The sequence below is a fragment of the Oreochromis aureus genome, linkage group 4 (genome assembly GCF_013358895.1).
Source record: "Oreochromis aureus strain Israel breed Guangdong linkage group 4, ZZ_aureus, whole genome shotgun sequence".
In the NCBI taxonomy this organism is placed as follows: Eukaryota; Metazoa; Chordata; class Actinopteri; order Cichliformes; family Cichlidae; genus Oreochromis; species Oreochromis aureus.
In genome coordinates, this window is record NC_052945.1 from 10,529,030 (window position 1) to 10,542,460 (window position 13,431).

The 13,431-nt window shown below is 37.4% G+C and overlaps 1 protein-coding gene across 1 annotated transcript; it reads left to right on the forward strand.

Moving 5' to 3' along the window:
* The first annotated feature begins 1,067 nt into the window (after positions 1 to 1,067).
* On the forward strand, positions 1,068 to 10,833 carry galr2b (galanin receptor 2b). Its single transcript, XM_031729963.2, has 3 exons — positions 1,068 to 1,206; positions 4,117 to 4,499; positions 9,115 to 10,833. Exons 2-3 carry the CDS (start codon positions 4,126 to 4,128, stop codon positions 9,878 to 9,880), a joined length of 1,140 nt encoding a protein of 379 aa, XP_031585823.1. The 5' UTR covers positions 1,068 to 1,206; positions 4,117 to 4,125; the 3' UTR covers positions 9,881 to 10,833.
* Positions 10,834 to 13,431: the final 2,598 nt, after the last annotated feature.

Consider the following 13,431-nt stretch of genomic DNA (forward strand, 5'->3'; position numbering starts at 1 on the left):
CAACATGAGAGACCGCAAACTGTTTTACTGGTCAAAACAGCAGGAACACAGATTTGGTCACAAGCTCAGTCTCTCAGTTAAAAGAAAATATAATGCAGTAGTAAACATGGGCTCTTCCAAATGTTTCTTTTCATAATGCCAGCATAAAACTGAGAAATACATATAATAAAGAAAAATCTCAATTTCCTTGTTTTATATGTTGCATGTGTAGTATTATTTATGTGTATTTAATGACCATTCTGTTTTTTATTATGCGGTAAAAATAAATAAGTACATTTTCCCCATTTTCGCTGGGTGTATGTACATCTCTATCAGGAGGAAGCACTGCATCTAATGGACACTTTTTAAATGGCATGCAACAACCTTTGTGAAACTACTACTAAATAACAATTAAATTAACACTTGTAACTAGAAAAAACCTGAAATATTCACATTCAGCTTTACAAATTCATGTTTAACAGTAGTAGTCCAACATCCAGCAAAGAACTGCTAATTTTAACTCTGTTTAATTACTTGCAGTTAAATAGTCTCTGACACTGGTCACGTGACATGTTCTTTGAATTTCACTTGTTAGGTTCTAATTTCCATTCAGTAAACTGGATTGCATTCCTATTGGCTTTACATCCCTTTAAATTTCAAAACCTAATGTTGGCCTAGCTTTACCCAATAATGTAACTTCCACCATTAACAATACTGCATTCCCTTTGCTCCCTCTTGAATTGAGTAAATTGAATTGTTCTCCTTCTCAGCTAAACTCGCTACAAACCTGTAAGATAGGGTAAAGCCTAAATATTAAAACCTTATTGAGGGTAGGCTGGCTTGGGTGCAGAGTAGTCTTTAGAGACGGGCTATCACTGCCACTTATTGTGGTTATTTGTCAGTGATCCCCCTGATTATACAGTGAGCATGAATAGACCGCCAGTTGCTGCGGCTTGCCTTCATACCTTGGCTCTGCAATGCTTTTCTGCAGTGAAGTGTGAACATTAAAGTGAATGTGGAGGAGGAGTCCTCACCAGAGGAAGAGTGGTGGGGGTGGGGGGGGCGGAGAAAGAGTAAGATACCAGCAACGGGAGGCAGATATCAGTGTGCACTGGTAAAACAGAGGTTTCACAGCAAAGAGTATGAGCATCTCAACAGAAAGGGTCTGGGAGTGTCATTCCTAATCTGAGAGGAGTGCTGACGCTTTGGATACTGTCCACCCATCTGGTAGGTTTATCATACTGCATCTGCCTGATCTGCATGCTAATTCTGCTGTTCATGCAGTGTAAACATTTGTATGTCTAGAACATTTGCGCTCTATATTTATCAGCAGTGGTATTTGTATCACCTGATTATAGGATGCAACAATGTTGTAGCCCCTCTGCTGATATTTAAAGTTTGGCTGAGATGAAGATTTAAAATGACAGCTCTGTTTCTTATTGATAATGATGTGAAATCCAGTGATGCAATGTCTTCTCTGTGGTCATTATTTTTAGACTCATAATAAAGCCGCATTTGGCAATGTCTGCTTCAGGCTGCCCTACATCCCCATCGCACTTCTATTTTCTCTCTTGCTCTGCTATTTTCATTGCTTCTCCACCGAAAATTCAGTCTGCAGTTCAACCACAGTCTGTAAATTTCACAACCTGTTAGGTACTGCACGCTCTGCTATGAGACGATCAAACTCGTGTATACGGGTCTCTGTTTTCTGTGATTCCACTGAGGCTTAAACATGTTCCCTGCTCAGTGGAGTCTTAGCCAAGATATCTCTCTGCAGTTGGAAATGTAATATCAGCCCCAGCTACCTTTCCTAGTGGGAAAGAAGGGGACTCATCTTCACCATGCTTGAGAAAGTTAAAGCCTGGCATAAACTCAAAGCTGTGAGGAAAATACCTCTGCAGCAACAACCAGCTGATATTATACTCCTGTCTCTTTGTAAGGTTAATGAGAATATATTGCTTCATCTCCTCTCACGACTTTAAGTTCCATTTATTTGCCACTGACTGTAATCAGTATATCTCCTTCATTTTGCTCTCAGTCACAATTTTGATTATGTGGATGTAGATGGCAGTACAGTGTAATACCCAAAGGATGTTGAAAGTTTAATAGCAATGTTCAATAATTAATCTTCAGCTTGCTGAGAACTGATACATAAAAGCAAAAAAGGCTGAGAGTGAGTCAAAGTAAGCCACAACATACGACGATTTATTATCTGCAATAACAGCATTTTTGTTCATTTTGATTTTGCTTCCCTCTCTTAAAAAACAGAAGATTGATTTCTTCATAATTTCTAAGGAGACTGCCAAATTAAAATCCACTCTGTCCATTTGCAGTCGGAACGTGTCCGTGCTGTAATTTCACCCAAGCTCAGTGATTTCTTTTACAAGCAGTTACATTTGTGCTACCGTAGCTTCGAAGCATTAATTATTCACCACGTCTTTCATATAAAAAATTAATTAAGGTAGGATAATGAGCAACCTTTATTCACATCTCTTCAATTTAGTCAAACTGTTTCCCTTCTTTAGGGAGATTCCAATTTTAAAAATGTTTTTTCTTCTTCTTTTCTTTTGATTTTGATGTTTGTAGGTTGAGCTTGGTAGACAATGATGGGTGTCAACAAATATGTGGATGGTTTTCTTTCTTTAGTCACTTTCATGGCCAGGCATAACAAAGAAATAAATAAATTCTTAAGAAAATACTGTACACAAAAAAAAAAAAAAAAAAAAAAAAAAAAGATTAAAAGGAAAATACTGACTTTTTAAAAATATTTTTTCAGCCCATTCTTAAAAGATGATAAATCATTGATTTCTTTTGTGATGTCTTATTAGGAACCAATGTCAGTGTTTGCTTTGAAGTTCACTCAGTAGAAAAATTAGTATTCCCAATAGCTGGAAGCAGTGTATTTGTTTCCAGCTGCCTATAATGGTACTCAGAATTTTCTGAATTAAATATTTATGGCCCAAAAGGACAAAGCACAATGGATAAATCACAAACTCTAGGCTCTTATGTGCCCAGCAAGCATTCTTTTTAGTGACAACCAGAAGCTAATAGTATTATTAAATGACAGCTGGGAATAATAATAATTAAAAACAGCTGATGAAACATTTTTATCTAGCTGAAATCAGACAAATAGAAGGGCTTGAATAAAACATTTGGAGACTACCTCGTGTGTCTCGCTGAGTCACCATTAAGAGCACCTCTTTACTTTCAAGCCCTCATTTTGCACCACTTGTCGCAAAACAATTTACCAAAAGTGGCCGAAAGTGCACCCTGATTTCACTGGAGACATCGCTTTATGAAACTGCAGCACATCACAAGCTCTAACATGATATCGTTGCTGGTCAAAAACTGAAAGAAACACAAAGAAAAAAAATACTCTGCTCACCATTTGTCATCATGAACAGATGATCCCTTCTGATGTAATCTTGGCTGAGAGCAAATCCCCTCAAGCAGAGATGAGCTTCTGGTCTTCTGATTTTCACAGAGTGATTTTGCCGGTGAGCACTGCAAAAATTCCTTGAATTACAAAGGAGAATTACTCAATCAGCACCTGTTAATGGATTGATCCACTAAACTGAAAACCACCTGCTTCATATTCAAAACCAGCAGCTGTGATGTATGATTAAACAGCAGCAAACTGTTAACTGCAAGTCTCCCAGACATGGAATAAGCTTAGAAAGATTATTAAAAAAAAAATGAAAGCTGTGATAAAGGGTTTAAGATAAGCAACACCACTGAAATTCATCCTGTAACATTTAAAGGCAACATTTCTTGCAATTAAACACTCAAAATATTCCCAGTACATCTGTCAAAAACATCAGCCAATTAAAAGCAGCCTTTCATTTTTGCCTTATTAATACGTGTAACATGAGCCAACTGGGGATTATTTGGATAAAAAAATCTTCTGGTGCATGCAGCCTTTTTTTGCATACTCTGAAAAGTTGTAAATAACTTGTCAAGAAACTACCTCTTCATCATATTGTCAACATCGCCCACCAGTGCATAAGCCGATAAGAAAGGGTTTGGCTCGTACAACAGTGTTATCAGTTAATGGGATTTAAGTCGTACACAGAAGAGATTCTAAAACCACCAAGATAGTGCTGTCTAACATTTGTCTCCTTTCTTCTCTCATTCCAGACCTGCACGATGTCAGACTTTGAGGATTTCACCTGGCCGGGAGGGCAGGCCAATGTATCTGAAAGCTATCAACTGAACCCCACCAGTGTGATTGTGTCAGTGGTCTTCTCTCTCATATTCCTGCTCGGCACCATTGGCAACAGTTTGGTGCTCGCTGTACTGCTGCGAAGCGGACAGGTCGCCTACAACACGACCAATCTGTTCATACTCAACTTGAGCGTGGCTGACTTCTTCTTCATCATCTTTTGCGTTCCTTTCCAAGCTACCATCTACTCTCTGGAGGGATGGGTATTTGGTTCCTTCATGTGCAAAGTCGTCCACTTCTTTATCAACCTTACCATGTATGCCAGCAGCTTCACATTGGCCACCGTGTCTGTTGACAGGTATTGCTTCAAAATACTTGTTTTGCTGAAATACCAAACATCTAAAGCAAATTTCACCCACAAAGAACAGAAAAAATAGCAAATTATCATATTTAAGAATCTGAAATCAATCATATTTGGTCTATTTGCTTGATAAATGCATAGCTTATATATAACATCTCCCATTTGTGGATAACATCTTGAAGTGAAGTTTGCTATGTTGGCTATTGCCACTTTGTTGTTATTGCTCTTATTTTTCTATCAGCTAAGGCTAGCTGAGACTAGCTAGCTTGGTTAGCAACATGCATTGCAATGCTCTGTTTTAATAAACAGGATGATCATTTTGGCTAACAAGAAAAAGAAAGCAAAATCAAACTACCAACCTTTCATTTAGCACATCTACCAAGTCTGAGCCACAGCAATTTAAGCATATGCTTTATTTCTTTGTCTCTATGTTTGTGCTTGGATATATCACCCAAAATGTTATTATTCATTACTAATATTCTATTAATCAGACTATGAGTAGCTGTTGGTCATTTTCTTGGTGTCAACATAAATTTTCAGGGAATTCAGGTGACTGGTGGCACAAACTTTAATACCTCCTGTTTATAACAATAAAATTGGATCTGAAATTAAAATAAACTTAATCACACACTCACTTATTTCTCTCTTGAACCTAGAAAATATTAGCCTCAAGTTTGTTGTACATAGAAATTAGTTCCATCAAATCAACAGCTATAGCTGTGTCTCTCACAGTCTGTCCTTTATTGTTAAACTCTAAATGTAGGTATTTGGATATTGCACAAAACATGTTAAAAGCCTACATGTTCTTTCTCTAACATCTAAGACATTCAGTGTCTTTGATGCCAATGTGTATCGCCAGTGCTTTCTAGTGTCTTCTATCTAAGAGAAAGGAGAACAGAAAAACAAGCAAGGGCATGGATTATTAATGTCAGGAAATGATTTAATGCAAGGACATAAATTTATTAAAGAGAGGAAATGAGAAGGATATTGAGGGCACAAATATCTGGGCTCAAATACAAATTTAGTTTACAGGTGGGATGAAAAATGACTGTGTAAATGATGAAAAATTTGACATTCCACCTGCTACATTGCAAATATGACAACAAATATAGTTTTAAACAATGGAAGAAAAAAAATACATCAATCTGCTAAGATTTTGGGAAAAACTGAACAACTGAATCCATTGTTTTTCATTTCTAGGACATACAATAAGCCTTCAAAACTCCCTAAGGAAGGCATTGAGAAAGCTTTTATTAGCCCACACTTTGCCTGGTCATGCTGTTAATTTTTTTGTTGTGCTTTATTTTGTTTACTCTCCCGCAATGTTTCCGAAATATTACACATTTAATTTGTCACAAATGCATTTTTCGCATCTGGAGTTTAAACATGGACTCCAGAAGCTAAAAATTATATCCCTCTGAGAATAAGCCGTAAGCCATCATTATAGCTGTTGGGCAGCAATAATCAGTCAATATGAGCTGTAAGTGTGCAGCTGCCCTCTCCAGCAGACCCCCTCTGTTCACACTGGCTGTGTTTACACTCCAGAGGATTCAATAGTCATTTCCCCCTCAGTGTGGAAAAGAACAGTAACACCTGAGTCGGGAGGGTAATGAACATGTCCTGTCTTCTTCCTTCGTCTTTCACTGATTATTAAGGAAAAACAAAACAAAAACAGCAACATCATTTACAAAAAGCTAACTGTAACTGTTTACACCAAGAATCCCCAGCAGAAATTAAGCCACAGAAAAGCCTGGGGGAACAGCAGCACTGACACACACACAGACAAAACGGTGTAAAGGGATGACTTGCTGCTGAATGTGCTATCTGCAGGCAGATAATATGTATCCTCTGTTTTTATGGTGCAGAATTATGTATTAAAAAAGGCTCACAGATGAATCATTCATTAATGTTGTTTCTGTTTAAATTTAGTAAAACATTATTTGGATACACAAAGAGTCAATCTCTGCCATAAGCACATAAACAGATCCATTTGTTTTATATTAATCCTTATAAAGATAATTCAAAGACAATTTAATCTGGCATTAAAGAGTAATGTCTGAATACTTGTAGTTTTCCAAACCACTGAGGTTTCAAGTTACCAGCAGGTTCAAAGTGACTGCTTTTTGAATTTAATGTAAAACACCGTGGCCCCAATTCACTGAGCTTTCAAAAACCAGAGAGGCTGTTTTCTCAGTTTCTACAGGGCTTTCTGAAGTGTCCTACAAATGTGGAAAGCAAGGACATGGACTTTTTTTTTTCTGAGAATTCCTGCCTTTAGCAAAATACTCCCTTGGAGAACATATAACACATAAAGCAGCATGTTAAATATGCCAAATATTTAAAGACTAACCAACCAAGCAATGATGAGGTTCCAACTGCAGAGATAATATGTGATAATCAGTATGCTGTAAGATTATTGAAAGAGACAGCTTTTATTGAAAGCATCATAGTGACATGAGGGATTTGCGCCTTCATCTCCTACCTGCTGAGTAAAATCAAAAGCACAGCACTAAGTATGTTTTCTGTTATTCCTGCGGTTTTACAATTTATGCAAGTTCATCTTACTGAAAAAGCCTAAAAGCCCTCTCTGTGGATATTACTGTCTCTAAGGTGTGTTATTCAGTAGATCCAACAAACAGCTGTGAAGTGAGTGAATGATTACCAGTCAACCAAAAAACTTCAGTGTGAGTGAATTTATTGTGATTGTATAGGTGGCACTACTGTTACAATAATACCTACTCACAGGATCCAACTGCACTGCTCAAAAAATAAAGAGACACTTTTTAATCAAGTCAATTAAACTTCTGGGATACTGATCTGGTCGGTTAAGTAGCAGAGAGGGTTGTTAATCAATTTCAGGTGCTTTGTTGTCAATGAAATTACTTAGAGATGCACTAGAGGGGACATTTTTCTTTTCTGACTCTTTTTTCAGTCTAGTTTTACACTTGGCTACGGTCACTGTTGCTGCTGGTGGTATGAGGCGATGCCTGGGGCCTACAGAGGTCACACAGGTAGTCCAGCTCCTCCAGGATGCCACTTTAATATGTGCCATTGCTAAAAAGTTTGATGTGTCTCCCAGCACAGTCAAGCGCAAGAGCATGATATTCCAGGCAGTTACTCTAAGAGCATTAGATAGCGCCGTAGAAGTTCCTTAAGCCATCAGAGGGTCGGTATCTGCTTCTTTGTGCAAGTAAGAATAAGATGAGCACACCCAGAGCACTACAAAATGACCTTCAGCTGGACACTTGTGTGAATCTCTCTGACCAATCAGAAATAACCAAAACTGGCAGGTCCACCACTGGCACCCTATCCTTTTCACAGAGGGCAGCAGGTGGGTGAGCAAATGGGACATGGATGGGTCAGTGATGGTCTGACTGCACTGGTTTGTGTCCTGGGTTCCTCCTGGTACGTGACAATGCCCAGCCTCATGTGGTGAGAGTATGTAGGCAGTTCTCAGAGAATAAAGGAACTGATATCATTGACTGGTCCCACACTCACATGACATAAATCTAATCGAACACCTGAGGGGAATTATGTTTCGGTCCATCCAACACCACCAGGTTGCACCTCAGACTGTCCAGAAGCTTGGTGATGGCCTGGTCCATATCTGGGAGGAGGACACTGTGCATTATCCCTTTAGGTGCACACCCCGATGTTGTTATGCATCCATACATGTACATGTGGGCCTTACAAGCTACTAAGTACCAGTTTGAGTTGCTGCAATGAAGTTTCAGTAAAATGGACAAACCTGCCACATCATTTTATCCTTTGTCATTTTCAGCGTCTTCAGCCCTCTGTAGGTTGATCATTTTCATTTTGATGTGGCATCCTTTCATTCATAATACATTACCCATTTCATATTAGTGTAGATTTCTTTTTTGTTCCCAATTGAGATCTGATTTGTTTTCAAAGTGTTTCTTTAATTTTTTGAGTGCTGTATTGGAAAAGATACCAAAAAGCTGCTGAATGTAAATCTCTGGATTTATAGTAAAATCACACAAGGGAAAATTGTGGTTAAACAATCACATGTGACTGTGTGCAATAAAATTCAATTTTTTTGTTGCCTTTGAAATTGTTCTTTGATGAAACTGTTGCTTTCAAGTGACTTTTATGAGTCAAGACAATGATAAAATCACAAGTCATTGATTTCAGCTTCTTGAAGCTCTAGCAGATATTTCACCTTTTATTCCACAAAATTGGTTTTACAGCTTTGGTTACTGGTTATTTTGCAAATTAGGAATAAATATTACAGAATGTAAATCTAATGAAATGTAATGCATTGTTGTCAGTTATATTATCCATGAGTATATACAAGAATTTAAGAGACATATGCAACATAATCACACACTCATGTGAGCTGTTTTTCTCCCTTAAGTGCTTTTGATATGTTGACTGTTTTGTATTGTCTTGTATTATTACAGTTAAAACATTTAAAGTACAACTATATAGACTAAAGATATGCAGTCACAAGTAATCTTTCACTTTCTACTTTTTAACATATACAGTTATAAGTTCAGACTTAATTACTAAAGTTTTTAACCTGCTGTCCCCATTTTTCTGTATTTTGCAGTCTAGATTACAGCTCAAACATGTTATTTTCTTGTCTTTATAGGTATCTGGCTATTCGCTATCCTCTGCGCTCCAGAGAGCTAAGAACCCCTTGTAATGCTGTGGTTGCCATGGTAGTTATCTGGGGTCTTTCCCTGGTCTTTGCAGGTCCATATCTCAGCTACTATGACCTGATTGATTATGCCAACAGCACTGTGTGTATCCCCGGCTGGGAGGAGCAGAATCGTAAGGTGCTGGACACGTGCACCTTCCTGTTTGGCTATGTCATCCCTGTGCTCATCGTGAGCCTCTCGTACACTCGAACTATCAAGTACCTGTGGACGGCTGTTGACCCTCTGGACGGCATGTCAGAATCCAAGAGGGCTAAACGCAAAGTCACCAAAATGATCATCATCGTCACTGTACTTTTCTGTATATGCTGGCTGCCGTACCACGTGGTGATCTTGTGTTACCTGTATGGAGATTTCCCATTTAATCAGACCACATATGCCTTCAGGCTTCTCTCTCACTGCATGGCCTACGCCAACTCTTGTGTCAATCCCATCGTGTACGCTCTGGTCTCCAAACACTTTCGCAAAGGTTTCAAGAAAGTGTTCAGCTGCATCCTCAGTAAAAATGGGAGAAATAAGGTTCACGTGGTTCATGTAGCCAACACTGTGCCTGGGTTTGAAGCCGGCTCTACGGAGGTGTCACACATGAACGAGGAGAACGTGCGGCAGAATGAATGTGAAATGATCAACAGGCCAGTCGCAGAGCCAAGAGAAGCCACCGTGTCCCTGAATTTGCCCTTTCAGCAGCAGCAGACTTGACAACTGATTCAGATTGGCTAAATTGGCTCAGCACAGATTGCCTTGTGTGAAAGACGTTGCAGCTAATGTTTAAAAATTTACTATTCATATATTCATATTTTTGATGGCAAAAAAGATGAACAGGGATTTGTTCATATTTGCAGAGACAAAATATTAAGGAGCATAAAGCTAGTCCACTACAGAAATGTATTTGTTTTATCACTTACCTAAACATATATTTTATATCCCAAAACAACTTCCTTAGAAAGTTAGAAATGTTTATTGTTAAGCTAAATAAGAAATGTTCTCACTTTCCCCTGTCTTCACTATTTGCCTTAATCATGGTTTGCACTTTAACTCATATTGTCATTTGTCACAATGTTTGAGACTTCATATTATCCTAGCACTTTCTAGGACCAACACAGAACCTGTCCCATAATGTTATGGTATGCTTCACCTGATCCCCCAAAAATATTAAAAAGTTGGCAACTGTGGAGGGAATTTAATGTGAGTCAGCACTATATGCTACTTTTCTGACTTCAAACAGGCTTTTTCATGGAGGATTGGAGTCCCTCTAGAGCTCAGGCATCAAAGTCAGAAAAATGGCAATGCACAGCAAAGCAGTGCTCCTCCATATAAAGAGCATCTTATGGGATTCATTAGCATTTCCAACACCATGTTCAACTGTAGATTTCGTGTTCAGGTGCTTCGAGCCCTCATATGGCATTTACCCGGCATTAGCTCAATTTTAGCTGCACTAACTAAAACATTTTGACCTACTTCAACCTCCAAGTTATTAGGGCTCCATAAGTGGAGCAGAATGTTATTTGGGTTCATTGTTTTGTATTTTGCATGAAGATGCTGTTCTGTCTTTTCAAGATATTGACAGGTGGTACATGTTAAGTAAAAATAACATTTTTGGTATCAGCAAAATTTGATACCAAGCAGTTGTTGGTAGAAATCTTTTTAAAAAAAACTGGGGATAGTTTATTGCTATAATTGTATTTTGTGATTAACAAATTCATGGCATGTTTGGTGTGAAATGCTATATTTAAATAAATATGTTTCTCAAAAAGCATACTTATATATTGAGATTTATGTAATTTAAAATGTATGTATTAAGTGTATTAAGTATTAATTTTATTTGTGTATTAAAAAAACTGTGAACTGGTTATCATACATTTGCTTTATTTTTCCAAATGAAAGGACACCCACAGGGTGTCCCTCTTTTGTGTTGCTGTATGGTTGTCTCCTACCTCAGAGCTGTAAAAAGCTTCTTTGTTGTCTTCTGTTCAGGTTGTGCAAGATGCAGTTTTCACCTTGAAAGATTGGACTTCTTTCAAGACGCAACACGTTTCTTTGCAAAATTATACTCAAGTGTGTTTGCTGTAATACTTTCCCATCCCATCCTATGGTATACAGCTTACTTAAGTCTATCTCTGTTGTACATTTTAAGAAAATATATTTAAATAAATATCTATCAAAGTGATTTAAAACACAATGTACATCACACCTAAAATAACAAATAAACTATTTTCTGCTGTGAAACTGTACTGAGGTTATTTATTAGTAGCAAAATAAGCTCTAGGAGGCTACCTTACACATGGTGGAACAGTGGTTAGGTCTATTGTCTCACAGAAAGAGAGTCCTGGGTTCAAACCTGTGTGGAGTTTGCATCTTCATATTTTATTTTTTTTTTATCAAGGTGCTCTGGTTTCTCCTGCCACCAACAAAAATGCTAGGTCAGTGCCATCTATCTTTGCTTATCTTATACTAAATCTAAGGAGTTCTGTTTAACACTTGAGGTAAATAGAATTCTTTCTGATTTCTCCAGTGCAAAAGCAGAAAAAAATGTTTTTTCTCCTTTTGCAACACTCACTGTAGCTTTAAACTGTTTGTGTTGAATATCTTCAAATGCTCTTCTTGTCCACTCAGCGAAGAAAATATTTCATTTACTGCAAAGCTTACTTCATAAAACTTAGTACTTAGCAACATCTAGGCCATTCAACTGAACATGAGTAGGTGCTTAAAATTAGAACCATGCAAAATTTCCCTGCCATACTTGGTAAACTGTCTGAGTTAGAGGTTTCTGAAGTAAACAGGTAAATGTTCAATAGCCACAAAAAAGCTCTGTAAAGGATTTTCTGTAGATTTTTTGTCAGATCTAGTGATAGGTCTGCTATAGTAAATCCTTTTTGATACAAAATCCACAAAAAGAGTGTGCATTTTGTCCCCATCTATACCGCAAATGACTGTTTTTGAAAAATAACAACAAATCTGATTGTAAGATTATGTTTGGAATGTATGTTTAGAGAAATGTATTAGTGAACCAAAATATTTTACTTAATATTCTTAATTATGCAATGATGGTTATATTAGCTGCTGTATTCAGCTTTGTGAACCATTTTTACATACAATGGGGAGTTCTGGAAGTATTGCTTTTTATAATACATCCTTTAGTGAAAGGAGTATTACCAAACTATGAAAACACCTTATTACAAATAAACTGTATTACTGGCAAACTGTATATAAAGTATCAAAAGTAATTTCTTGGCAGAAAAACATTTTCCCCATCAGTTTTATCTGGACTAATATTTCTTTATTAAGGGTTAATGTTCAGTTTAAATAACCGACTTTAAGTAGCCCACTTTACATTGTGTTCAACCTCTAATAGTGCATTAAAAATCATGTGTCTGTAGTGGCTGTCAGCTCTCCATCATCAAGGCTTTTATTGTTAACATGCTAAAGGAGTTTTTTTAAATCATCAACCTGCACACTAATTTCTCTATATTAAACATGTTGGGCAAGCTTATCTGTAAGCGAAAGCTTACGCAAAATCTCTTTTTCAGTTTTTATATGTTTTTGTTTACTAGCTAATGCTATCTCTGTTTCAACACAAAGCACAGATTATAGATGATCTCAGAGCAGTGAAAGCAGAGCGAGCAGCAGCTTAGCTGGCATGTCAGTCTCCCATCAGTTTCCCTTCAAAGACCAGAGTGTTATTCACAATGCACATGTACAAACAAGCAGAAAGGCTGCTGACCTCACAGCTTGAGCAGCACCAGTCTTTGTTAAATGAAACAAAACAGATATGGGAACAAAAGATGCAACAGATTTCCAGTGGCTGCCACAAAATGGCAGTAATATGAATGATGGATGCAAACCAGCAACAAGCTTTAGGATAGATCAGTGGTAGATATGCAAGAACAGGGATTACTTTCAACTTCGTAGGTTTTAATTGATGTCTATGATTAGATTTCAATGGGCAAGCATTGCTTGACTTGCTTGCCTTGAAAGAATGCTACTGCTAAGAAGATAATTTTCTTTACATGTACATTTTTGATGAATTCATAGTTAGATATATTCACTTTATATTGTAGCAAAACATTACTGTTTCACATTTTTACTTTTGTATTTTAATTTAATTGTGTGGATGCTTTAAGCATCCACACTATTGAGTTCCTCTTGGGACTTCTGTACACTTTTTGGCACTTAACTACTTCCACAATTTTCAGCCGATTTTCACCGTTCAAATTTTAAACTATTCTGCTATTTCTGCTAATGATGGCTAT